Raw genomic sequence first — 27,366 nt, forward strand, 5'->3', positions numbered from 1 at the left:
GATGGGGACAAAGATACTTATGGCATGCCAGGGGGTCAGTTTTTACTTTCTGATTTTTAGGCACATTTTTTGTTGTTATGATTTTATCCTTGTTTTACCTTTAATTTGGGGAAAATCTCAATCAACTTTAATTAGTTAAAGCTTGAGAAAAAATCTAAAAAACTATTAGCAGCTATTTTCATGAGAGTAAAATAAAAGCATGATAAAGACTTAGTACCATTAATCCTCCAACTAGTGATAGGGAAATTGGTATTGACCCTTTTTTTTTATTACTTATTTCTGACATCTTTCAAACAAAACAAGTTGTAAAGAGATTTATCCACAAAAATCTGATTTAAACAAGTTGCAGCTAAAGTATTTCACATTATATTGGAAGAACATTATCTTGTGAATTGTCTTCTTATTTTTGTTTAAGTGCTATAATGTTTACAACCTGTTGTTATTATGAAGGGACATGGTGTTATAATAGTGGAGGACTGTTTTGTGTATTTGTTTAATGTCTCTTGCGTGTGTGGAAACTAGAAAATGAATGTGTCCTACAGTATGTTAGTTGTACGTTGAAAAAAACAAGAGAACATTTCAAACTGTTTATGAAAGTCAAATTGAGATTTATTCAACGGTATAAAAACAACATTCAACAAACATTATGCAAAAATAGATATGATAAAGAAATATATTACTTTAGTTCAATAAATATGTCAGAACGCAACTGCTGCAGACTTCGAGTCCCCTCTTTTTAGTAGTTGTGGGGTTCTGTTGTCTCAGCGCTGCAGCACACAGTACAGAAACATGAGGTATTTAATGGTCCGTTTCCCCAAAGCGTCAGGATCGTCAAGGATTCATGATGTCTTGAAAGGCAGGTTTTTGCATTTGATTTGGCAACCCATACCACTTTCAAAGTGAACATGAAGATCTCTGCCACATCTGTTCTGAAAACAGGAGGATACATTCATTGTTCGCAACATAAAGAAGCAACTTTTATGCCATAGCTTGCTTTCTTTAACCACTACAAAACGCTAAGCAGACATTTAAGGGGACAAGTCAACTTTCCTGAGACAACTGTTAGCCCTCTGCTCTTTGTTTACTTCAAAATGATTGTGATTATCAAAAGCTGAAGTTGCCTTCATGAAAAAAAAAACAAAAAAATCAGTCATTTAAATAAAAAAAATATTCAAATACTTCTAACTTCCTCAATAGGGATAAGCTCAACTCCCTTTTCAGCCATTCCCAATGTCATGTAGGGTACATGTGTGGAAGAATTTCCCATTTCGGAGATTAAACAAGAATACTGCCTGATGGTATAGCTTCAAATCTCCCTTTGAAATGATGAGGCCAACATACACAGCTTTGACCAGCAGAGTCAGATGAAATGACCCCAAACAATAGCCCCCTTCCTGTCCAGTGATACCAGTATCACAATGAATAGGATTATAATCAGAACCATGTTTTGTTATATTTGAAGTTCAAATAATTGTCTTTTCTTCCTGGTCCTTCCTCAGCAGCTGGGCGAGGTTGTGATGGGGCTGTGGAGGAATGCGAGCTGACCAGCTGAGGTGTGTACGGGGATGGAGACGGGGAAATTGAAGACGGTGCCGCTGTTGCCGATGGCCGGGCTTCCCGCCTCTGAGGAGCAGGTCGACGAGGCCAGAACCTGAGACTCAAACTGTAGGAGCTGACCCATGAAGCTGAAGTTTGGGGAGATGATACTGCGACGCTGCTTTACAAACTCAAACGCCTCGTCCAGCTTCACTCGATTTGTCCGCATGAGGTAGGCGAGGCAAATGGTGGCAGAGCGGGAGATGCCGGCTTGACAGTGCACAAACACTCGGCCGCCTTTATTTCTAACAGAATCTGGAGGGAAGAAAAGAAACACAAACATTAGTGCACTGTCAAAATCTAGAAAGTGATGTTGTGATTTTGCAAAGGATGGCTGTAAAATTCTGGGAGGCAGAAGAAAAAAAATGACTTTGCAACACTTTCAGTTGCTATTTAAATTCAAGCTCATTAAGACACAGGAACACAGTTAATAGGGGTGCAGGGTGTGAGCTTGTGGGGGTTATTCCCAAAGGAGGTAGTCTGAATGGACAAAGAAGGGGAACAGACCCCTGCTGGGGGTATTGATCTGCGAGGAAGGCCGACAGTGAGTGAGGAGAAATAGGCTTTTGTTAGGCCAGAACAAAGAGCGGCGTGGAGGGGAGCTATTCAAGCCCAGCCGGCCTCCCCACTACAGAAAGTTTGGGGCCGCTTCACTAAGAGGGGGATCACTTTTGTACGCCTGGGAGGTGGCAATGATGTAACCACCATTGTAGTGGAGTGGGGAGCCTGTGCCGAGCCAGCTGGTCGGTTTTGGAGGGAACTTTTTAAAAATTTAAATCCAGGAGTCAAAGGGACAAGTGAAGGAAGAGGGGAGGGGGGGGGGGGGTTGGGTGTTTGTTTTACTTCAACGGGCTCAGGAGGTGACAGCTGGGATGGCCACTCACATTTGGCTGTTGAGACAGTAAAAAGGCGTTTGTACTTACCAATGAACTCAATCGCTTCGTTGAACCAGGAGCTGATATCGGCTTTGTGGTTGTCCTCGACGGGGATGCTCTTGTAGAGGAAGGAGTCCTCAAAGTGGTTGGGGCAGTTTGCGGAGACGTTGATTAAAGCTGTGATACCTAGCATCTCCAGCATGTCTTTTCTTGAAGCGTGGTAGGCACTGCCAAGGTAAAGGAACGGCAAGATCTCTACAGGACCCCCCTGAACAGAAGAAAAAAAAACAAAACTTTAGTCAACTCCTAAACTGTACAAATAAGTAATAAACAAACAACGCACGTTTGATTCTCAATCTGGTAACATTAGAGCAACTAACCTGGTCATATAGAGGAGTATTACACGGACTGCAGCTGGGGTCTGCGCTCCCAGGATGGCTGGAGCTCAGGGGCAAACTGAGCCCCTGTGGAGGGGAAGGTTTGGTACACATCTCTGGATACTCTATGGAAAATGCGTCAAAACCACCTGAAAGGGGACGAAAATGACATTGTGGTCAGATTATAGGACAGCAAAGAGACTCATCCACGTTTAAATATGGGTCTCCAAAAAGGTGACAACTGCTCATGGGTCTATTTTGGAACACTGTTTACTCCAGAGCCAGCTGGTATGGTGACAGCTGTAATCCACATTTGTTGCCCCGTTGTTAAGATACAGTCAAACAATTGTGCTCGGCTTTTTAAAACAGGAAAACACTTTTATTCTTACCTTTCAGAATAAAGACTCTTGCTCCACATGGGTCGCGACACAGGGCCGTGACAGCAAGCATCAAGGTCCCGTCCTTCTTCGCCTGGCTTAAGTCCAAACTGCGGTCGTCAAGCAAAACCACACACTCGTACTCCCCAGAAAGGAGCCTGTTTCTCGTGTCCTCGTTGGGGACAATGTGCTCAAGTCCTAGACCTCCCCTGGCTCTCCTGCGGACTATGGTGCTAAAGCGCACATTGGTGGAGCCCGATATGTGTGACGAGTTAAAGGACAGGAATGAGCGGCAGTCCAGCACCAGGCAGCTCAGGACGTCATCCCCCAACGAGCCACGGAGGGACGCACAGTCGATGGTCGGGACCTCCATTATGACCATAGTAGGACGGCAGAAGCTTGTACGGTAGAGGACCTGAGGTTTAATATGTAGGCCTATTACCAAAAAAAACAACTCTTATCCCAAAGTGACAGAATTTGAAGCGTCGAGTCCTTTGTTCCGGTTGGCTTGTTTGGTCGGGAAAAAAAAAAGAAACACAAACAAGTAGCCTAAAAAAACAAAACTTTTAGACTTTTGAAGCAGGCCCGGCTCACCCCTTGAACGTATCCGGTATTTTTGTTTCTTCTTTGAAGTTTTATATCCTCCACTTTTTAGTGAGCGGTTTCTACCTCTGAGCGCTTTGAGGAGCGTTTATATACGGCTCGTGCTTGTGAATGAGAAACCACTGACGTCAGGCGACCGCCCCTCCTGGCTTCCTGCCAGAACTGTGGACGTCATCGCCTCTTTCCCCACCCCCCACCCCATCTCCGAGTGTAGCAGGACAGAACGGGGCGCGCGCACATGTGGGACATTTCTGACTCGTAGGACACGTATGCGGGCACGCGGTGTCAAGCAAGTTTAAACCGAGATTCAATTCTTGCTATCTTATCCTTCCAACTCGTGTTTATGTCAATTTGTATGTATATGATATCAGATTTCTTTTTTTTAAATAAATGTTTCCTAATTAAAAAGTATGAAGCTGTTAAGTGTCTATGTGTCAACAAATAAGGAATTTGCCAAATTTTCCATGATGTTATGTTTAATTAGATTTCTATTTTGCCTCTTCACCTGAGAGTTGACAAATAACAAGATAATAAGTAAATATCTGCCTGGGGGCCATAAAAGTTTATTCTTTGTTTTTATTAGTCAGAGGTACATAGTGTTCAATGCCCCGAGAGCAAAGGCTAACCATAAAAGTTAATCACTGTATAGAAATCTGAAGTCCAGTAAATTTCCACATGCTGTGAAACAAAAACACTGGTCTGCCAGGAAGTCAACAGCAGGTGGAGATCTCTTGAACTGTCAGTTTTGGTTTTATTTGCGACCTTACTGAAACAGAAGGATGAGGTGGTTTTTTTACATTTTTTTTAATCTCTCATGAATAATTAGAATATATATTTTAAAAAGCAAGCAGGATTACATCCACTTTGGAAAACCCTTTCTATTTGTCGGTATGGTTTGGTGACTCAGAATGGGCAACGCTACTGTGTCATAATAAGAAAGCAGGGGGATCATTATTGACGGACAACAGGCGCCTATGACAAAAGGGTGTGTGGTAACTTCACAGCAGAGACACTCCAGGGTTGTTTTGTTGTGAAACAAATGTTTTCTAAGCAGACTACAAGCATGTAATGTTGCAACATAGCACTGTATTCAAATTGCCTTTAGTTTCGTCTCAACAAGGCGTCATAATGGTCAGATTATATCCTTTATAATGAAGTCTTTTACTGAGCTATCATGTTTTATGTGAAGAGTTAAATGTGTTTATTGCTTCAGAGGATTAGGCTGATATACACTATATAGGTCATGACATCATTCTCACTTTACTGTGACCTGAACAGGTGAAGACTTTCAGCCGGTTTAATCCATATCCTGTTATGACCTAGTTATGACTGTCTGTTTAACTTTGGGCAAAAGGAACATAGATGTGTGAGTTGAGAGAGGAAGAGGGGGATGGAAGGCAAAACTTTAAGGACATAAACGTCTCCAATCACAACAGATTAAAAAAAAAAAAAAACCCTCTCCAGCTAGTTTAACCTCGCACTCTTGTGAGATGAGTCAACTGTGAGGCACATGCAACAAAGCAGGAATGTTACACACGATACAGGGGAGGAGGGTTATACTGAAAACAGTCTGTACCCAAACATTTTGTCCTCAATTTGAGTGCGTCTTCCCTTTAGTCATGATGGAAGACTTGCATGTTGGGGGAAAAATGAAACACCTGATGAAGGGGTAAACAAAAACAGCATAGTGGAGGACGAAGGAAGCAACTGTGTATTTTCATTAAAATGGGCACCTCCTTTTTCATCCGTTAAAAGCAACTGCCTCATTTATCTCTGATACTAATGCTTTCCAAATATTCTGTATATTTCAAAATGGTTAACACGCCAAAACGTGGATCATATTTTAGTCGCTGTTTGGCATGATAACTGTCAAATAGACCAAGTGCGAAACCAAAACCTACATTACAATAACAAAAAATGTGAGTCTGTACATGTGTGTGTGTCAGAATGTTGATATTGAGGTCTGAAAATAGAGCCTGAGTGGTTGCTCTGTTTTGGATTCCCATAATTATGGCCTGTAACCAACTGTAGCTCTCAGCCACAAAGAGAAGTGAAACAGAGGATGACAAAAAGGCATTTCCTGTGGTCACTATACTGCTGTCGCTTGCTGTCATTTCTGCCTGTTTACTGTCATTGTCGCTATAGACAACAGCTGAGCCAGCGGTGGGAAAACACAGAGTCTGTCTGCCTGAAATCTATGTCTCTCAAACAGACAAGTTATGTAAGATTTAAAGTTTTGTTTCATGCTTGTACATGTGCAGGGAGACCACTAATATGTCCATGGGAAAAAACCTTAAATGATGGAGTTATGTTTTCCTTTTCTTGTTTGTTTTTCTTGGTGATGATGTGATGGTAATAGTAAAGAATGCATTAACAATATGTTGTCATTTATAACTGCTGAGGATGAAATTCTTTTGTATTCCCAAGTGTTAATACTGATGGAAATAAACTGGGGTACCAATCATTGAAAATTCTTTCAAGTCTTTTTCAAGACTAAAAAGGTTTTTGAACATGTAGTTGATGTGTTGCAATGTTAAGGGGCAAACAGAGGCATTATCTTCCATGCCACAACAGGAACTCAAACAAATAACGACTTAAGGGAAGTTTTATCATGGATTATGGACCGCTGATTTAAGGCTAGAAGAAGTTCCAGACTCTGGAATATTGGCTTGTTTAAATAATTAGAAAACGTGTTTACACCAGAAAGGTCAAAAGAGCTACAGAATAAAACCATTTGAGTCATGAGATGCTATCTCCCAAATAATGTTTTATCTGTTTATCTTTTCATTTTAACAAAAATTGTCTCAGTGGCACAATAAACTGCAGTTACTCACAACTTCTTGGCACCTTAATTTTAGTTAGACTCTTGATAGTTCATGTTCAACACACTCTGATATAGGCCAAGAAAATGTATGTGTTTTTGTTTGAAATTGTACTGTAAATAAAATAAAATAACATATTACCCTTTAATAATTTTCTATTATTGTATATTTTTATTTAACTGATGTAAATATGTTTGATTTTTAACTTTTTAATAATTATATTCCTGTTTCCTGTTTTCTTGAGCTGCTGTAATGCAAAAATTTCCCCCATGGGGGATCAATAAAGTTTATATTTATCTTTATCTTTATGTCTGATTGACAAAGCACTTCTTATCAAAATAATGGTCCAAAGCCACTCTTCTCTTTGTATGAAGTTGACAGTGAAGGCAGACTTTTCCAGAGTTTTAATTTGGTAAAAGTAACAATTCTGCAGTGTTAATGTAGCCTATTCTGTAACAAAAAACTGGACTGCAGTTGCTGGTAGAACATGATTTAGCCTACATAAAGAACAAACAGGGAAATTACTTTTATGATCACACTAAAACACGGACTGTCTGACAAAAGAATGTAGTATCTAACACTGACAATATAAAAACTATTTTTGCACAAAAATATGAAATAATACAGTAAATAATAAATAATGTATATTTTAGCCAACTAAGCAACCCAATATTATCCAAATCACCGTTATGCATTATTTATTTTCTTTTTTAAAATACTTTTTACGATATGAGTAACAGTTTTCCATTTTGTATCGTAAATTAGCAGAAAGCTTAAAAAATAATGATGTAAAAACGAAGAAGAATCAGCGTTAACAGGAAGTTGCCGTCGACCAATCAGCTTTTGCAAAGCGTCCTAAGCTGACGTCAGCCCGGTACCGATGAACAACCGGTAGCATTGAAGGGAGCGGTGTGGTTGCCCGTTGTTTGTAGCTTTGTCTGCTAATACCTCTGTGTAACCTGCAAACATCATGCCTTTCGATGTTAGAAGGTGAGTAAGGGGCATTCTCTCAACTCAGAAATGAAGGGGGTGGGGGGGTGGGTTTTATAGTCTGTGAGCAAATGATGAACTAACGGTGGGTAAAGGATCCGTTACAAATGAGTGAAAGTTGTAACATTTGTGGGTCTGATTTGATGTGAATGGGTTTCATTGTTGTAGGGGGTGTAGACTGTTTGTTGAGTGAACTTGAGTCCCTGGAGTGATGCTCAGGTATGCTCACAGAGTTTTGGGGTTCCTGTCTGCGCATGTGCAGATTTCCCTCACCCATCCTTGTGTCTGTAAAACGTGAAACTAATTATTACAGTGACCACGGTGCGTAGCCTCAGAGTACCAAGAATACCAGTTTTGCTTCTGCTATAGCCTTTTTTTAGTTGTTACCATACAAACTTGACAGCCCTGCTTAGTGTTACCTTCAAAACAAAGATTTATTTTCCCGACACACTAAACATTCAGCATCATTAGCCGCCAATACACAACCAGCTCTTTCACAGATAAGTAGTACCTGAACACACCTCAGAGCCTTTACTGAGACAGTGAACTTATCTACTGACACTTAGGCAACAGGCACAGAGCTGAAAGTCTCCCTTAAATGACTGTTAACAGATCACACCCTAATCAAAACAATACACAGGATGTTTACACTGAGATGTAGTGATAATTCACAGATACTGTTCAGTCAACACGTAGTAAGGATGAGCTTCTTTTGTGAAAATAAAAAGTAAAACAAATGTATGATACATTTCAGGAACAAACAACTATCAGATTAATTTAATATGGATTATTTAAATATAAAAACAGAGGAATATTAGGATTCCTCATATTGTTTGGCCAAAAGAGTAAGATATTCAGTTCTGACAAAAAGCAAACAAACCTCTTTTATTTGACAAGCCACAAACATTTTATCATATTTTTCAATTTGAATATTTAAATAATTGTTTAACTGATCAATGGTTTTAACTCTATAATGCCTGAAAGTGGTTACAGGGAAGGTGAGAACCATAGAGAAATGTGAATATAGCTCAGGATAATCCTCTAAAATATATTTACACATCCCTCGTAATAACTATTTATAGCTGATTTTGGACGAACGCTGGTCAAAATATTGAATTTAGGTGTATTGAGTTATATTGTATTGTATTAAAGTATTGAAATATAAGTTACATAAATAGATTATGATATAATTTCAGTCTTTAATACTGTAGGTTAAACTTCCCAAAACTCTCATTTTCAATCTTCTGGAAGGCAAAGTCTTGCCACTTTCTGTTTTGCTTTATTAACAAAATAATAACAATGGTTTTTGGACACGAAAATATTGTCTTTAACTTTGATAATCACTAAAGATAACAATCACAGTGCAGTCCTAAATAACACACAACCTACATGTTTAACTCTGGAGCTTCCCTCATCCCTCCTACAGACCAAATCTGTGTCTAAATGACAGAATGAATTGGTCAGCGAAGAGGATCTGTTGTAACTCACGTTTGCACCACAACAGCAGGTGACCTGCGTTTGATAGTCCTGTGAGAGCGCGTGTGTCATGCTATTACTGTAAGCTGTGGTCATATCCTGTTCAGATGCTTCACTGACTCGATGCCCTGATCATAAACACGGGATGCAACAGCTTGAAGTTACTCGATTTACCAACTTTATGTTGAGATTTCACTCTCTCAAAAACCAGTGTGACAGTGTGACAACATAGTTGACTATAACACCATTTGATACATTAGCATGTATTCCCTGAACACTGTGGTTTATTGCACCACTGAATATAATGAATCCTACACCAGCACATCAATGACTCATTAATACATAGAAAGCTGGACATTATTATTAAAGTTTTATTTAGAGACATTTTAACCTGCGTCAAGTGTGTGAATGTGTTCAATTCAGTGTCTTAAATGATCATTGACAATCAGAAACCAATAGTTCATGTTTTTAATAATCTAAATCAATAACTCATATTTTCTTGTTTATTACACTTTGTTAAAGTTTGTTCACCTCCCTATTAGTAAGGTATAGATCTTAATCATTTTATACACTATATAAGATTATAAAACATATTTTCTGATTCAAATGATCTTTTTGTAAAAAAACAAACTGATCAGTCAAAAACACAGATTAGTCTGAGTGTGAATAGTTTAAAATGTTTTTTAGGTACATGACTGACTTAAAATGGAAAATAAGTCAAACCAAAATGTACTAGCTCTCCCATCAGCCCATTCATATAGAGGCTCATGCCATGTTTGACAAAATAGTAGCCTACATTTTATGTAGTATTCCTAACAGATAATACAACCTGTATGTTACCATACTATTACCTCTCTATCATCTGTTACCATTACCATAGTAACAGTCTTTTCTTTTTTCAGACTCTTTATTGAACAGGCTTGAGTTATCCCTCTTTCTTAGATTAGATCTGAAACTGTAAACTCTGAGTTACCCTCGTTTCCGACTTAACATACACAGAATTTCACTAATTCGGCTTTCTGAAACAGGGCCCTGGTGAATTATTGTGTTTGCTCATGTGATGATTAGATCACTGTAACTAGAGGATGCTTACTGTCAATGGATCTCTTATCCTGGACTTGCTGTTTGCTGTTTTTGACGTACACTTTAGGCTGATGACTCAAGAAGAGAAAGATGAAAGCACAAGTATTGACTTTAGTTTGTGATTAGAGATCAGTAACATAAATTGTTAACTTTATTAGTTTTTTCTCAGAATAATTTAAAGTCATCAACTCCTGACTCACTGTGACTCATCTGTGAAATACATGGTTCATTTAGTAAGGGCCCTTTCTTAAAAAGCGTCCCTGTGTCAACACAGAGATGCTGGTACAACGTGTCCTCACTAATCACAAAACATCTGAGCCCGTTCACACTCCGCTGAGCAGTGGGAAGTGACGGAGGGAGATGTTGTACTGACTGTAATTCAGGAAATTACAAACATCAGCGAAGGACCCAGAGGTGAACTCTCAGTCAACATTAACATTCATGAATACAAAGTGTTCTCAATGCAGCTAATGAGGGGAAACTGGGTTCAAATCCAGGAGGACCTGCGTGTGACGAGAAGAAGCTGAAGTTTTCAAATGTATTCTTTAAAAAGTGTAACAATAATTTTTAAAAATGTAAAAAAAAAAATTAGATTTAAATTGTTACAAAGTAAATAGTGTGTTTAATTTCTTTAAAAATTAAATGTCTTTTTCCTCAAGGTAAATCTTTAATGTATTATCAGAATATAAATCAGTTTTCTTAAAATAAGGATTACAAAGAATGTGTGACATTTTACACTTAAATACAGCAGAAATCAAGTATATCCTAAGTAAATGTCTCTCTGAGTCGTGACTGTCTACAATGAGTGAGAAGGCTGAGTACCGCTCTGTGTTATTGTTGGAGACATGTTTACATCACGTTTACATGGACTGGCCTTGTGCTTAAAGCTGGTTTTGTCTAGGACTAGAGAAAAGAAGAATAACATAGCCTCCTCCCTTCCTTTAGATCAAGTTAATTCTGTGTCAACTTATGTGCAATGTGAAGCTACGCGCTAACTCAAGTGTGCTAACATTATCCTGCTAACACTACAATGCAGGCCACAGGCAATTGCAGCTCGAGCAAAGGACAATTATTGTCTCCCTCTTGGGCTTCGTGGTGCTTAATTATAGTGCGTCGTAATTGATAACTCCTGCGTGCAACCGCGAGTGGAGAGGGGGTGGAGGCGTGCCGCTGGAGGAGAGCGGAGGCTTCAGAATAGCAGAAGTGTTGTCAAACAGCAGTTTGTTTTGGTTTAATTCTGGTGCTCAAGGGTGGTATCTACTGGTTCAAAAAGTCACACATACTTCCTTTAATAATACATTTTAAATGCTACTTTACCATTTGTTTTTCTGTATTAGTTTAATATCATTATCAATATACTACAAAATAGTATTGCCCATCACAGTTTTTTTCTCATAGAGTGCGAACCAAAGATTAGATATACTTAAAGTTAAAAATAATTGAATCCTGATTGTAAGATTCAAATGTTTATTGCCCAAATATTCCCCCTGTTGAAACTCACTGCATTTGTTTTCAATAACTTCCTGTATTTTTTCATGTTGCAATATATTTCTGAAGAAAGAAAACAGTGATCAGTGCTGTGGGATTCTGTTTCCTCAATCATATTTGAATTTAGAAGAGGGAGGCTGTGATGTCTAAAATAGGTGTGATCCTGTGACGATTTCTGTAACTATTTATAACCTGTACTCATAAATAGACTCCAACACTACATCTCAGAGGTGTACCAGCTGCCCCCACATTATCAGTATACTGGTAAACATATATTTAATCTATATACTGTTTATATAAATCTATACAAACAGTATCCACGTGTAGTAAAATGTATAAACTCAAAAGAGCTCATGCTCAGTACCGGTCAAAAGTTTGGACACATCGGATTGAAATGCATGTTATTATTTTAAAGACATTTTGATCTGAAGGCTTATGCTTTAGTGTTTGACATGTGTTTCGTTTATAAATAGAAAAGGTGAAGTTGATGCCTACATGTGTATGCATTTCTTTCCAAAACAAAAGTGAAATGAGGCGTTTTATTTGTGTTGTTTTATCTACTATTATTCTAAAATGTGGAAAATAGTCAAAAATAAAGAATAACCCTTCTATTAGTAGGTGTGCCCTAAAAACAGCTTACAGTTGCTAAATTATAATAATATAATATACTGTATTATTGATAAAACTGTTACTGTTGTGTGTCCAAACTTTTGACTGGTACGTACAAAACGTTATCGTACAGCAGAAAGAATATCCTCCATATCTGTGACAATGAGAATCTGTGAATTCATACATACTCTGTATATCAGAGTGATCTCAATATATTTACACATGTAAATGGATATTTTATAACTATATTGTCATATTAAATATACTTGCCACAAAATATCATAAAGAGTTAGTTAGAGGTCTATACATGTTACAAGCTCAGCTGTTGCTCTCTGTGGTATTTTGTACATGCTAGTTGCCATTGGGTAAAGTCTTTCAATGGTTTTTGACTTTTTTCGACAAACAAATAGAAGCTTCAACCTGTAGAGCTGATAACGTTTCCTAAACAACAGAGGTCATATTTTTTCTTCACTGGAAATCAACTAAACCAGCATGGCAGGATGTCCACATGACAATGGCGTTCATCTCTGTGCTTCACCTGTCTGATGGTCCCAGCAGGTCCCATCTGTAGCCAGGATGGGAGGATTTGATGAAATGACATTCAGGAAGTGTGTAACTCTGAAAGTTATTCTCATCGGCATACAGAGCGGCCCCTCCCATAGCGCCTCCACCCAGCCCCTCTCCATGCTGTCTGCCCTATGTATCCTGCCAGGCCTGCTATTAGCACGCAGTGATCTAATACAAATGGGGCATGGGTGCAGGAAGTTGTAGATGAATCTGGATCAGAGGACGAGACTGGGGGAAGCTGGCTGAGATGTTTAGGAATTTGGGGGTCTTTGTGTGGAAGATATAAAAAAAAAAAAAAAAAAAGTGAAAGCAGGAGCTGAAGCAAAACAGGTAGTATAGCAGGTCCAGATAGGAAAACCCACCCTCCCACTTCCTCCACCGCCCTGCATTGCATCAGCTGTTCTAATTTCACTGGCAGCTCTCAGTGAAAGAAATGAGAACAAATGTGAGTGTTTTGGAAGACCATGAGGAAGGAGAGGAGAGATGCGTGGGCGGGGTTGTGCAATGTCAGCGCAGTATGGGGTTAGAAATGTTTCACTCCCCAAAAAAGGACATATACAAGAAACACATGAACTGAAATAGTTTTGGGGTTGAGCAGCAGAATTTTTCCCCTTTCTGCTCCCCAAATAGGAAACATTAGTTTCACAAGAAGAGAGTTGATTGTGTCAGGTGGTAAAGATCATCCTCCACTTCTGAATCAGCGGTTCATTTTTTTAGATTTAGATTAAATCTCAGTCAGTCAAATTCCTCTCTGACCTCTGTTGAAATGATTTATTGCGCACTCTAACTCACACTATCTGCACTAAAGAAGTTGAACCGTAATATATGAAGCTGTTGCCCCAGGTGTGTGTGTGTGTGTGTGTGTGTGTGTGTGTGTGTGTGTGTGTGTGTGTGTGTGTGTGTGTGTGTGTGTGTGTGTGTGTGTGTGTGTGTGTGTGTGTGTGTGTGTGTGTGTGTGTGTGTGTGTGTGTGTGTGTGTGTGTGTGTGTGTGTGTGTGTGTGTGTGTGTGTGTGTGTGTGTGTGTGTGTGTGTGTGTGTGTGTGTGTGTGTGTGTGTGTGTGTGTGTGTGTGTGTGTGTGTGTGTGTGTGTGTGTGTGTGTGTGTGTGTGTGTGTGTGTGTGTGTGTGTGTGTGTGTGTGTGTGTGTGTGTGTGTGTGTGTGTGTGTGTGTGTGTGTGTGTGTGTGTGTGTGTGTGTGTGTGTGTGTGTGTGGCGTCAGGTCAGAATTACAGAGCACACATTGAAGGGGAGGGGTGTAACCCTCGAAAGAGTGTGTGAGTGTACAGTGTGTGTGTGGCTGGCTGGCTGTCTGGACCTGTTGTGTGTAATGGCATTGGTCCAGAGCTAACATTCCACCACTCTTCTGTAATATCGCAGAGCCTTATGAGTACAGAATGTGCTTCTTTTCACAGCACGTAGTGTTGACATTTTCTTTTTTTCTCTTCCCTCTTCCTCATTTTTTTGTTTCCCTTCTTCCTCTCTCTCTCTCTCTCTCTCCTCAGATTTGATATCTACAGGAAAGTGCCAAAAGATCTCACCCAGCCCACCTACACAGGAGCTTTCAGTGAGTATAAACCTTTAATGACAACAGCCCCAAACTATCCACCTCCACTTCCATCTCCAATTGTTTTGACCTTTACCTACCTTCACCAGGGCAGGTACCAGAAGGCTGCAAAACGACCTTTGAAGACTTACCGTACAACCAGTCACACAATCGAATCATATAAATGTAATAATAATAATTTGCCTTTTTTTTTTTTTTTAATTTTTTTGTAGATATGTAACAAACAAAACATAACCAGTTTATAAGGATCTTAAGAAGTGCCAGGTGGCTGATTCCCCTTACCCCCTATTGCTACTGTTGTTGTGCCTTACTGTAGCATACAGGCACAACAACAGTAATGTTCTTTTTATGTTAATAATAACCTTTCACGTCACTCAAGGTCATCTTACAGACACAGCAGTAAAACAGTGACTAAAAACAAGAACACTATCAACTATATAAAAACAAAAACAGCAGTAGTAAGTAGGGCATGGTCAGACGGAATAGGCTCATCTAAAAAGGTTTGTTTTGAGCTGTGATAGAAAGGTGGGGGGAGAGTTGATGTCACAGATGGTTTGTGGGAGAGAGTTCCGGAGACAGGGGGCTGCATGGCTAAACGCTCGAGACCCCATTGATGAGGGGCGGGCAGGAAGTGTGGTGAGGAGCATGGAGGAGGCAGAATGGAGGGTCCGAGAGGGTGTGAAGGAGGTCAGAGAGGTACAGATGTGCGAGGTTATGGGGAGCCTTTAAAATGAGAAGTAGAATCTTATTGTTCTTATTGTGATATTTGTCAGACTTGGTCAGAGTGGATTTGGAGCCATCAAGGAGAACTTCAGTTTTGTTGCTATTGAGTTTGAGAAAGTTATGAGAGAATCAGGATTTAACTTCAAGGAGACAGTCGGAGAGGGATGAAGGTGGGAGGGCGGAGTTGGGCTTTGAAGACAGATGGCTGTCATCCACGTAGCAGTGACAGTCAATCCCAAATTTCCTGAAAATGTGACCGAGAGGTAGGAGGTAGATGATGAAAAGGAGAAGACCCTTTTACTTTGACACTTACGTGACATATTTTTATTTGATAGGATATGAATATAAACACTTATTTTCAATGTTTCAATGTTGTAGCATTTTGTTTTTTGACATGTCAAACTGTCTTTACTGTCTGTGATTACATTGAAATAACTTAAATGGTTTTCATCCTAGCAGGATTGAGGCGAGAGTAGCATAACTTGAGAGTTAGCATAGGACTTTTAAGTGCAGAGTTTTATAATAGGAAGTAATTAGGAAGCAGTAACAGACACTGTTCGAGTGTTGGATGTATTGAGGAACAGTTTAGGGGAGGGGTTGACCGCTTTAATTCAAGTACCTGCCTGTCAGAGCTTCGTCATGGAGGAGTCATTGAGCAGGAGGCCATACCTGTTATAGCAAAACTAGTATGGTAAGAATGTTAATGATCATACTCTGTCATCGGCAAGAGCACCTGAGAAGTCATCAGTGGAAACTAGAATGCTTTTCCTGTCATGTCATGTGCTTTCTTGTTTGTCATGGTTAAGTCATTGTATAATCAGGGATTGTATCGATTATTCACTATTTGATAGAATCCAAAAGTCTTGATGATACATTTTTAGCTCCTCAGTCATTTTCTAGTTTTGGTTTAATCATTTGTCAGCTGATGACAGATCAGTTAAACACAATGTCAAGTCTAAACCAAGCTGATGACTGACGCTATAGGCAGTGCGGTTGCTGAATAGTGAACCGTTTTTAACACATTAGAAACACCTTCCGGGAGGACGGGGGAAAGAATGGGTTTGCTAAACATAAACGCACAGTTTCCATCCAGGAGGAAATGGATGGAGGTTCTTCCTGCACACAGTAGACGCCCTTCCTGTCTCCATCCCCTGTCGGGGGGCTGAGGGCATCTGGTTGATTTGGATGTTAGATGACTGTTATTGCTTTACCCACAACATTTGATCCCTCATTTTGGCTTGTGTTGTTCAGAGGCAACTAGAAACAGTCAAACCCCCCCCCCCCCCCACACACACACAGACACAGGTCACATATTTGACCTTGTCTGCTTTTGTTATTTTTTTTAGGCCCACATTCCTTAGGCTTCAATTTTTACGGTATTTACTGTGAACACCGCTTCTGCATGGGCCACAGTGGTAGCTTTTCTAGCTTTAAAACATTAAGTATGATTCTTTTATTCACCTGATTTTCTGTCCTAATATTTTTTGCTTCGTTGGGGGAAAATGAGCCTTTGGTAGTGAATAACAAATTGAATTTCCAATTAAGTAAATGCAGGGCTTGTTTTTGATGTCAACAACTGATTCATGGTGTAAATCGATCCGCACCTTTTATCACAGATTTATTATCATGAAACATTTTGACCCCCTTTTATGGTGTACGTAAGCACCGGGTAGGATGAACTCAGGATTAAATAAAAAACACACATGTCTTTGTAAAACAGTCAGTGTTTCCATTGCAGAGCTTTAAAATTTTAAATCAGTTGCAGCCCATTACTTTGATCCTGAGTAATCCCCCTTCCAGTATTTCACTCTTTGAAGCCCGGGAAGAATTACTGTACACAGCTTTTGATGAACCTGAATTGATGACCTATGTGTCATAGTGACACTCCCTTTTTGTTTGTTGGTTAAACATTACCTTATGTAAAAGCCTCCACCAGCCGCAGGTTTGGCCCTGATGCCCTACTAACCACAGGGTCATGTGACTGTGAGATCCTAGGAGACTGTTGCCACGTAAACACGGCCTCACCTGCTGAGAGCTTCCTATCTTAACCGAAGCTCTTGCCATATCGGATAGACCACAGTTGCGCAGACACAGATCAGTTCCTTCCATATTTGTCTTTGTAAACGCATGACAATGCTTGAAATGATCCTTTGACTGATGACACATGAAAAGAAACTCATAGGTGAATCACTTTATTTTGAACAAGACTGAACAGAAAAATAGTCATTATTTAAGGTAATAGTCCTAATTTGGTTTATTGCAGTTACATCAGTCCTTAAAGCTTCTTTGTATATGTGCCATTTCTGGGTTCAGTGAATGTCAGTGTGTGAGGAAACGAAAAACGAGCTGTTTGAAGGACTTACTGACATGAGCTCACCTCTCTAATGTTGGTGTTAAATGTGTAATTAGTAAAGGAGGGTCTTTAAAGACCTGCGCACTGGCTGGATTTGTAAAACAGCTATTTAGGGACGTTTTTTATGGCTTCTGTGATTTCATTAGAGTCAATATCTTAGGTCAGCCATTCCCAGAGGCTGGAACAGCCTGGCTCATTTTGTTTTCACCATCCCTTTCAAAAGCTGGTTTAATGTGAGAGATTAATGTGAAATGGTGGCTTATCTAAGATCCACTGGGATTTAAGTTTATATAAAGTCTTAACTCAAACTTTCTTCCTCTCTGCCCACAGTTTCCATCATCTGCTGCGTCTTCATCCTCTTCCTCTTCCTCTCTGAGCTGACGGGATTCATAGCCACTGAAATGTAGGTATCAGTGCAGCACATCTCAGAATAACTGTGTGTCTGTAATATCCTGTGGCTAATCTAGTGATAGCTCCTTTGTTGCCACACAGGACCCACTGTCTGTAGTATACCAGACAGGGACTTAATCATGAATGCCAATACCCTCATAATGATGTACTCTGCGCTGTCCGTGTTGTAACCAATGAATGGAGTCACTTTTCACTGAGGAAATTGGCTTTGTGTATGCGTCAGCGTCTTGGGGATGTTTAATAAGCAATGAGTTGGGGAGCATGTGACGGCAGCGACATGACACTGACAGAGATTCACACATTTGCTTCAATAACTGTCCGATTTCTTTGTGTGACAGGGGAGACAACAATTATTATTTGTTTCCACCCTTATTTAAAGTTTGCTCTCAGTTTCTCTTTCTCTAATGAACTTTTTCTCTTTTCCACCCATCACAGTGTGAATGAACTTTATGTGGATGATCCTGATAAAGACAGTGGTGGGAAGATAGATGTGAGTTTAAACGTCAGTTTGCCGCACTTACACTGTGATTGTGAGTATATACATAATATACACATACATACAACTCTCCATTTCTCTGCATTACCCTTACTGTCTTTATATTTTTTTATTTTTTTATAATTGTTTATAACCTCCTTTCACCTTTATTTTCTCTGTTAGCAGACAGTATCAGAGTTACTGTGCCCTATCATGTTTCACGCCATATTGGCAAAAGATAAAGAACGCCCTAGATACAGAAGAGAGCTCAGAACAACATAATGGTTTGTTTACCTGGCTGTGTTGTGGCATGCTTGTAGATAACACAAGATTTCTTATGCCCAGCCTCCAGTCTGTGTCGCCCCTGTTTGATCTTGTGTTTCCACACAGCCGCCATCTTTGATGTAACATTGCCTCTGCTGGCTTGTATTCTGCTTCGATGTCAGAGAAGTGGGCAGGCCAGAGTGCAGCTTGCCAGGACTGAGAGTCACTGGTTATTTGCTCCTCATGACTCTTGTCAGAAACTATGCTCAATGACAAATTACACACACACACACACACACACACACATTACACATCCATGTACACATTGCAGAGGCAGAAAACCTACATTTATTGGATTCGAGCGATACCCAAAAATGGCAAAGCTAATAAACGTCTGTGCGAAAAATTCGATCCAGATTTTCTGAGCGAAATTCTTTGGCATGCAGACCCACACATGTCGGCCATGTGTTTAGACCATAGACTGCTCACTCATCGCATACCTAAACAAAGGCCCCCTCCTGCCGTTTCCAATTAAAGCTCTTGATGATTGTGTGTATGGTGGTATTGTTTATTTGCCGAACTTAAACCTTTTTTTCCAGACATGTGGGGCCCTCTTAAATACCAGCTCAAGCATGTTGGTCTAACCACACGGCTGCAGCTGTCATGTAATGACCAGAAATGGTCCTCAGCCAGTCTCCCAGAGGGCTAACATTGTACATCAGGTTGTTTTCCAAACAGGTTGTCATCCTTTACAGATTGACTTGGAGGGAGAAATCATTTGCCCTCTTTTTGCTCTGCTGTTACACACCGTCTCCCTCTGTTGAACTTTACAGGTTGCTAGGTCTTAATTTGTGACTGCATGGAAAAGCAGAGCCGGCTTGTAATAATCTCAGAATAATCACGCCACTCTAGCTAACATGAACACACTTCCAGGTCTAAATGTCTTAAAAAGGAGAAAATACAGGTCACCCAGTAACTTCGCTTATATTTGTGCACTGTATTTAAAGAAGTGGACAGACGAGCGTGTGGGGGTGGAACTTGACTTGAATGTCAAAGTTCAGAGACAGACGGCTTGTGGAGGTTTTAGCACAGGCCCAAAAGACGTCTCTCTCTCTCTCTCTCTCCGCTGCTGCATGGAAGCACCCAGCACAGGCAGCCTCTGAAAATAGGCCAGTGCCAGTGTGCCAATCCACAGAGGCCTGCAGGACGAGAAAAGGGGGGAGGGGGGGGGGGCAGTGAAGTCTAGATGGAAAAACACAGACAGAGAGGGCAACAGGCAGGATAGGTGGTCTGTTTGGCCTTTCTGTGTTTACTCTGTGTTGGGGGTATATTGACACTTTCTCTCTTCTTTCTCTCTCCTGGGCTGTTCATGAAAAAGTTGTTCTTTCAATGTTATAAAAACAGCTTCTCATTATCTGTTCATCTGGTCATCGTCTATTTGAGAAACAATGAATGAAGTCTATAAATATTTCAAAAGATCTGGAAACAAGAAGTTTAGACCTCTTAAAATAACTGCTTTATTGCTGAATAAAAAGTTTGAAGGATTTATAGCTTTAGTTTGTTATGATATTATTTGTTGATTTATGATCCCTTTGGTGAAACCCATTTTTTAATCTTGATATATTTTTCATTCAACAAAATCTAAATCTTTTTCGATCTTAATAACTGCTCAGTCATTCTCCAGTAGTCAGCAATATACAACAATAATATAATACATTAATAGAATAATTGATAATAAAACTAATGTCAGTTCCAGCTCTAGCTTTGTGAACGAATGACTTAGGCTTGTGATTATTTCTGTTGGTTGTCTATTAATTCATCAACCACCCGTCTCATAAAACAGAGACTGAACACAGAAACTGTTTGAATCAAGCAGGAGACACTGTCACTTATTTTGGCTCATGTTCCTTCTTGTTCACGAAACGTTTTAACCCTCCTCGTTGTCTCCTTGTTTCCTCAGTGCTCGGTTTGGACATCCAGGATGAGATGGGCCGCCACGAGGTCGGTCACATAGACAACTCCATGAAGATCCCTATTGACGACAACAATGGATGTCGCTTTGAGGGAGTGTTCACCATCAACAAAGTAAGGGCTTAACCACGCAGTAAATGATATACAACACACACACACACCTTTGAGGTAACCTGCTTTATACAGTTGATGGCAGACCGGTCTGTTTACTTCTTGATGCCAGTTAGTACAACATGACAGCGGTCTGATGTTTTTTTGGACACAAGCTCTCGGGCTCTACATGTTGTTTATTTGTCTTGGAGATGGAGACCCTTTTCCGAGAGGAATGAAGCAGACCTGCTTCCTCCTCCAGTCTAAATTAAATTAAACAAAATGGAAGACTCCAGGGATCGCCTTGGGTTACATTTGACAGTTTAGGTTGGACCCTCTGAAGCACTGTTTGTCCTACCGCCATCTTGTGCGTCAGACTTTCCGATTCATTTAGAATGATTAACCCACTAGAGCTGTACCTTTAACACCCTCGCTGATGGAACATTTGGTAATGTGTGAAACGTGTTGAAGTTGGAGGTAAGGGCCATTTAGTGCCCAACCAACTGTGTGTGTGTGTGTGTTGTCATTAGTTAATTATATGTGCTGCAGGTGCTTGTGTGGTGCCTCAAAAAAACTCACTGATCTTGTTTGTGTGTGTGTGTGTTTTCAGGTACCAGGAAACTTCCACGTGTCGACACACGGTGCTACATCGCAGCCTCCAAACCCTGACATGACCCATATCATCCACAAGCTGGCCTTTGGAGAAAAGCTGACAGTGAGGATTCACAGACCAAACAGAAAAGATCCGGTCAAACATCTGCAGAATTGAGTCTAAACACAGATTTCTTCTGTTTGTTGCACAGGTACAAAACGTTAAAGGAGCCTTTAATGCTTTAGGAGGGGCAGACAGGCTGTCGTCCAATCGTAAGTATTCTCCCTGCACATGTGCTCATCATAACCACATCATGTCACATTTATGTAAGCTTGCTCTGGCCGTGAATGATGCAATGAAATGAGACACCTAGTGGACATATTGAACCCAAACTAAGTGGAAACTTTCTTCACACAGCGGATACTCTGCTCAAATGGAAAAACCTTGAGCCTGTTGCGTCACTGACAGAAATGCATCCTTTTTTGGACTCTTTTTTTTTTTTGTGCTAATATAACGTTTGTATGTCTTGCAGCGCTGTCTTCACACGACTACATACTGAAGATAGTCCCAACAGTGTATGAAGACCTATCAGGCAGACAGAGGTTCTCCTACCAGTACACAGTAGCCAGCAAGGTGCTGTTCTCCCTCATTTTTTTTTATCTTTCCTGTTAGATCATGCCTCTGAGTCATGTTGTTTTGGCCCTTGTCATGGAAGAAGTGTGACCATCCCAACATATGGCCAGAGCATGTATTGTGATAACATGTGCACTCACCTAGAAGTCAAAGCTCACCCCTGGTGACTGGAAACGCTCCCCAGATGTCAACAAACCATAAAATACTTCCTAGAACTGTGTTGACTGACAGCTGGGTTTGGGTAATAACAGTGCAGGTCAGCTGTGAACCGAGGAGGATGAGGGCCTTTGCAAGATGATAGGAAGTCTCATGCCAAAGCAGAAATAAAGGACCAGCTGAGGCCTGCAGAACCGCTTGGACTACAGCAACACCCTTTTAACTTTGAAAACAACAACATCAAATTAGCACTTAGAAGGGGTGAATTAGGATGGATCTTTCAAGAGATATTATTTATGTAAACTCCCTGATATCCATGTCATCATAATTCACAACACATGTTAGCCTCCTCATGGTCAAATAATCTGTTTTATTGAGCCAAGATTCATTTTTAATGAGTCATTTATGACTTTTGAGTAACTTTATCCACAATCATTTTTGTGATGAGTCATTAACACCACTGGAAACAAGGATTACATTACAGACTGTTTTAAGATGATAAGTAAACATAATGAGATGAAACTGTCAAAGTCTTGATTAGATTAAATGTTCTTGCCAGGTGAAGACCCAAAACCTTTGGAGACATTAAAATGTGTAGCTCACTCTTTATTTCTGTCCCCCACAGGAGTACATCGCTTATAGCCACACGGGCAGAATCATCCCGGCCATCTGGTTCAGATATGACCTCAGTCCAATCACAGTCAAGTACACAGAGAGGAGACAGCCAATCTACCGCTTCATCACAACGGTAAGGGAATTCTCTTTATGGGCTTTAAATCGAGCAGGCACCTCCGCTGTTAAAAAATTAATCTAATGTGTAAGTTCAAAAACCTGCAGTTCATTAAGTGTCCACTTGAGGCTCCTTGGAAACGCCCTGGAAATCAAAACCACACACATTCAAAAAAGCCTGTTTTAAAATAAATAAACATGAGTGCAGACTGGTTAAATTACAAAATGTATCTGAATAGCTCTGAACATGAACATGTCTTAATTCCTAAACACTGTAGAGGGGAGGGGGAATTTCTTGAGAACTCACTGATTTTATTAATAAGAATAATAATAAGGTACATGGCTGACCTGATTGACAGGTGGGCACAGTGTAGCTGTTTGTCAGCAGGCTTAAACCCCGCCTCACCTCCAGCTCTTAGCCTGTCGCTAGGTTTACAGAGAGTTAGGTTGAGCAGCATTTCTGGCATGGTGACTGCCATCAACAGACTTTTAAAGCCCCCTTCAGTAACCAATGGATGACATCAGTCAGGCTTTGTCCATTTTTATTCACAGTCCATGGCTCTCTTTTATCCTTTACAAAACGGATGAGTTATTTAAAACAATTCACCCAGTTTGTGCCGATCGAGACACAAGCTAATCAGACAAATTCTGTTTTTAGAACCAAGTTATAAACATGTTCATTTCTGCTGTAAAAACAGGCCGGACAAACTGCAGGATTTCACACTTTTGCATCAGCATCATATTTCAACAGTTCAGGTTGCCGCTTGTTTAAATGTAAAAAAAAAAAAAATCCCTTTTACCTCTCAAGCAGTTTTTATCTTTTGATGCCTCAGATCCCCACCTGACCTTTTAGTTTGAGGAAGTTTTGCTAAGTATGTAACACCTCATCAGGAACGTTTCCTGCTGACTGATAATGAGGTCAGGGTTCAATTGGCTGCCTGAATGATGAGCTACACTATTATTTGTCTTTAGTGTTGTTTAGGTTTAACGTGACCTCAGGCATGCGTAGGAAATGACAGAGCTCAGAGTGTGATTATGACTCATTGCTTAAGATTCTGAGTCAAGCTACAGCAGCGCTCTTTGCTGGATTCCAGCACATTCTGAGGTGTCAGTGTGATCTATTGTTATGATTACATGTTATTAAAAGCAGCTGATATTGAGCCTTTAATAACCAGAGAAGACTACGTCCAAGCTTTTCGATAGTGAGTCTAACAGATTGAAATGTTCTCTTTAGATCTGTGCCATCATCGGTGGGGCGTTCACAGTCGCAGGAATCATCGACTCCTGTATATTCACGGCTTCAGAGGCCTGGAAGAAGATCCAGATTGGAAAAATGTCATGAGGACTGCTCCCAAGCCCCCTCCTCTCATCTTTATTTATAAGTGAAGTGTTGCTAGCCTGTTAGCTAAATCCAATCCCTGCTCAGAACCAATTTCCTTTTGGAGATCGTATCACCGTGACCAATGGAGCGGCTCAGGCAGGCGATCTAACTACCAGGCTACACGTCTGCATCTCAGTTACTGAAAGTCCTCTCAGGCGCCGTCAGTCAGGAGAGGAGAGAACGGGAGAGCTCTTCTGTTACTGCGGGGATGAAGTCTTAAGTACTGTGTGTGTGTGTGTGTGTCAGGGTTGAAACAGTGTGGGTATTTGATGGCTGCACTTGATTTTTAAGAATGAAGTAAAGAAAAACACTAATGTTTGTGCCAACATATGACCAAAATCTGTTTGTATATTTCAAATCATAGGGAATTGTTCAATTTATGCCTGTGTGATTTACAGACGGAAAGTCCTAACTTTTTTATAATTTAGAAAAGGGGTCCATTGTTATTTCAGTATATCAGGCTTAACTGTGTTAAATCCCCCCCATCATGGGAAGATGGGGTCTCCTTCTTTGAAGGAAGTATTCCAGGATATAAACCTGTGTCACAGACTGGACTGAACTGTAAAGTGTTTGTGTAATTCCCTTTGTCTAAAAAAACACTTGAGTTTTGTTTTGTCATTTCCTCAGGCCAGCCCTGGTCTCTGTAGTATTCAAACCTTGTGCCTTTAGGGTTAACTGTTCCACCGTATAGGAATCAGATTAACTCTCATTTCTTTGTTTCAGTGCCACTAACACCAGTGTTTCCACATGTTCTTTCATGTGTGTTACATCCTACAGTATCACTTTTAGTGGTGTCCTTTCACTACAGTAATTATTTTCTATCTTTCAGTGCATTTTTACCAAACATTTCTTTGAGACTATTGTTCTGATTTTATTTCCATTTGTTCAGATGTCTTGTTTTTTTTCTTCTACAACAGAGTTATAATCATTTTACCACAGTGATTGTTTTTGTTTATTGTAGCTGTTTCCATGAACACATACTGTACATTGTAAAGATTGGGTCTGTAAGGAGGGAAACTAGGCCAAGATGTTTGTCCTCTTTAGTCATTTTGTTCTTCCTTCTTTCTCTCGTGTCAAAGACCTCCCTGATGAACGACAGGGATACTGACAAGCCTTCAGTTTTGGTCTTTCTACTATAAAAGGTCATTCATTTTTTTTGTTATGTCTCAAATTGTTCTGTTATGTTATGTGCTCTTCAAGTAAAGGTACCATAGAAATCACTGCTTCATGCTGCATGTCTTCAGGATTCTTCAAACCAGCTGCCGTTGATTTCAACTGTTGGAGTAACTTTTTAAAAATACATTATTTTTGTTTAAGAAGCTATTTTGTTCACAGACGTCAAAGGGAGTACTCGCTTACTAAATAGAGGGGAAGACTTGAAATGTCTTGGCTTGAAAGGTGCAAAAAAGTGGTGTATTTCATATTAAAATCTTGAAGTACACGAGTTGTAGAGTCAAACTTTTATACAGTAGGGAAGAAGAAGTTAGCGCCTGGTTTAAAACCTGTTATTTCAGCTCAAATGTGAGTATGAACCTTGTTATCCACATGAAACTTATTCCTCAGTCCTATTTTCTTGGTGCCTTCGATAATTACTCAGAGAAAATGAAAATGGATCCTTTGCACCTCTGATTTTATATCATTAACTCAGCTCTAGGGCCTGTGATTGTGTGTTCGCAAAGTGGACTTTGCACCCAGTCACTGTTCATTTCCCTCAGCTTGCAGCCCAAGTCAACACTCTGCAGGTTGTCATTTGTGATGCGAGCCTGTAAGAGGCTGTTAGACTGTCACAGCTGTCATCATGCTGACGTCCAGCTCTGATAAGAGGTGCTTAGTATGACTCACTCTTTTCTTCACCCTACATCATTCTGTTTACCTCCGTCACTTGGGCCTTTTTCACAGTGTCATGTCTCAGTGTGTCCACCTCCACTGCCTGACACAGAGACACAGATATCTGCTCATTGCATTGATCACTTTCTTACTGAAATCATCACAGACATTGCCGCCCCGGTTATTTATTACAGTGTGGAACGTTTCCTCTGGAACATGAACTGAAGACTGATTTGACTTCAGAATCTTAATTAAAAGGACAAAGAAGATACATGTCTTTATTTCTTCCCATATGAATTATAATTTGTACAAATGAAGGAAAAATACTCTGTATATAAAAGATAAAAATATGAACGTGTGAGTAGAAAATACTGTCATAATGCTGCCACCCAGTGGCTTATTTGAGGAACTTCAGGCACTTGTAGTTCAGTCTGTTTGTAGAGGCAGCAGCCCAGAGGAGAGAGGACCGATTGAGAAATTAGAAGAGGTCAGCTCTGGTCATAAGCTGATCTTTAATAATAAATGATTAGTTATATATCAATACTAGGAGGATGCCAAACATTTGCTTACCCCCGACCTGCACAGTACACTTTTCTTTTTAACCCTCTCCTCTCTTCTGGGCTGCGTCTTCGGTGAGATTACACATTGGAGGAGGCCAGGCAGGGGGCGTCAGGCGAGGAGAAGAAGTCGCAGAAGCCCTCCTCGGACAGATGTCCATACTCGTTGTTGTAGAAAGTTTGTCCTGAGAGCTGGCTGAAGAAGTGCGGACGGTGTCGGGAGCTGATGACATCACTGCTGTGACCCAGAGAGCCATGAGAGGCTGTGAGAGGCTCTGTGCTGCTGCTGCTGCCGATACGACTGAGAGGAGAAGGAAAAGAAAGAGCTGTCAGAGTTGATGCTAAATATTGAAAACTAAGGTGCAGTAAACTATATTAGAAGTAGTTGTAAAAGTATGTTTAAGTATGTAGAAGTGTATTCATCTAGGATTAACACGGTTAGTAAGCATGAATTTCATAAAATACGGTTTATTTTATCTTCAATTAGAGTATAGTTACTATGGTTACTAGATTATAGGAAATATAGTGAAGAATATGCATATAATTAATCCCATTACATTAAAGAATAACCTGGTGATATACCATATTTCTATTGTCAACACATTTCCTGAAAGAAAAAAAAAACAATAAAGAATTTCTCCTGCTAACATGTACTGTAAAGTCAGGTCTGAAGCAGCCACAGAACATTTGTTATGAATTGGTGCTATACAAACAAAGATTGATTGATTGTAAACTGTTATAATGCATTTTCATGCAGACAGACTTTTGATATCAATT

General features: G+C 40.1%; 3 protein-coding genes across 4 annotated transcripts in view; 1 reads left to right on the plus strand and 2 right to left on the minus strand.

Annotated features, from left to right (window-relative positions):
* Window positions 1–587: 587 nt before the first annotated feature.
* On the minus strand, window positions 588–3,911 carry dusp1 (dual specificity phosphatase 1). Its single transcript, XM_061048650.1, has 4 exons — window positions 3,238–3,911; window positions 2,852–2,997; window positions 2,520–2,739; window positions 588–1,851 (listed from the first exon to the last, which is right to left on the minus strand). The coding sequence occupies exons 1-4, from the start codon at window positions 3,605–3,607 to the stop codon at window positions 1,496–1,498; spliced, it is 1,092 nt and encodes a 363-aa protein (XP_060904633.1). The 5' UTR covers window positions 3,608–3,911; the 3' UTR covers window positions 588–1,495.
* Window positions 3,912–7,496: 3,585 nt separating this feature from the next.
* On the plus strand, window positions 7,497–25,425 carry ergic1 (endoplasmic reticulum-golgi intermediate compartment 1). Its single transcript, XM_061048653.1, has 10 exons — window positions 7,497–7,640; window positions 14,366–14,427; window positions 17,834–17,906; window positions 18,350–18,444; window positions 20,614–20,738; window positions 21,325–21,429; window positions 21,518–21,578; window positions 21,839–21,939; window positions 22,721–22,843; window positions 24,059–25,425. The coding sequence occupies exons 1-10, from the start codon at window positions 7,621–7,623 to the stop codon at window positions 24,164–24,166; spliced, it is 873 nt and encodes a 290-aa protein (XP_060904636.1). The 5' UTR covers window positions 7,497–7,620; the 3' UTR covers window positions 24,167–25,425.
* Window positions 25,066–27,366, minus strand: part of flt4 (fms related receptor tyrosine kinase 4) — a 47,170-nt gene continuing 44,869 nt past the window's right edge. For both annotated transcript variants that reach the window (XM_061048652.1, XM_061048651.1), the window contains exon 30: window positions 25,066–26,890. In XM_061048652.1, coding sequence (XP_060904635.1) covers window positions 26,671–26,890 — 220 coding nt within the window. In that variant the 3' untranslated portion in view covers window positions 25,066–26,670. The remainder of the gene's footprint in view (window positions 26,891–27,366) is intronic.

This window comes from Labrus mixtus, chromosome 10, assembly GCF_963584025.1.
Source record: "Labrus mixtus chromosome 10, fLabMix1.1, whole genome shotgun sequence".
Lineage (NCBI taxonomy): Eukaryota > Metazoa > Chordata > Actinopteri > Labriformes > Labridae > Labrus > Labrus mixtus.

Excerpts from the sequence above, each read along its gene's own strand:
- ergic1 (XM_061048653.1), top strand. The coding sequence starts at position 7,621 with ATGCCTTTCGATGTTAGAAG. Across the intron at positions 7,641-14,365 it reads ATGCCTTTCGATGTTAGAAG|ATTTGATATCTACAGGAAAG; the intron begins GTGAGTAAGGGG and ends CTCTCTCCTCAG. Across the intron at positions 22,844-24,058 it reads TCTACCGCTTCATCACAACG|ATCTGTGCCATCATCGGTGG; the intron begins GTAAGGGAATTC and ends TGTTCTCTTTAG.
- dusp1 (XM_061048650.1), bottom strand. The coding sequence starts at position 3,607 with ATGGTCATAATGGAGGTCCCGACCATCGACTGTGCGTCCCTCCGTGGC. Across the intron at positions 2,740-2,851 it reads ATACTCCTCTATATGACCAG|GGGGGTCCTGTAGAGATCTT; the intron begins GTTAGTTGCTCT and ends TCTTCTGTTCAG. Across the intron at positions 1,852-2,519 it reads CGAAGCGATTGAGTTCATTG|ATTCTGTTAGAAATAAAGGC; the intron begins GTAAGTACAAAC and ends TCTTCCCTCCAG.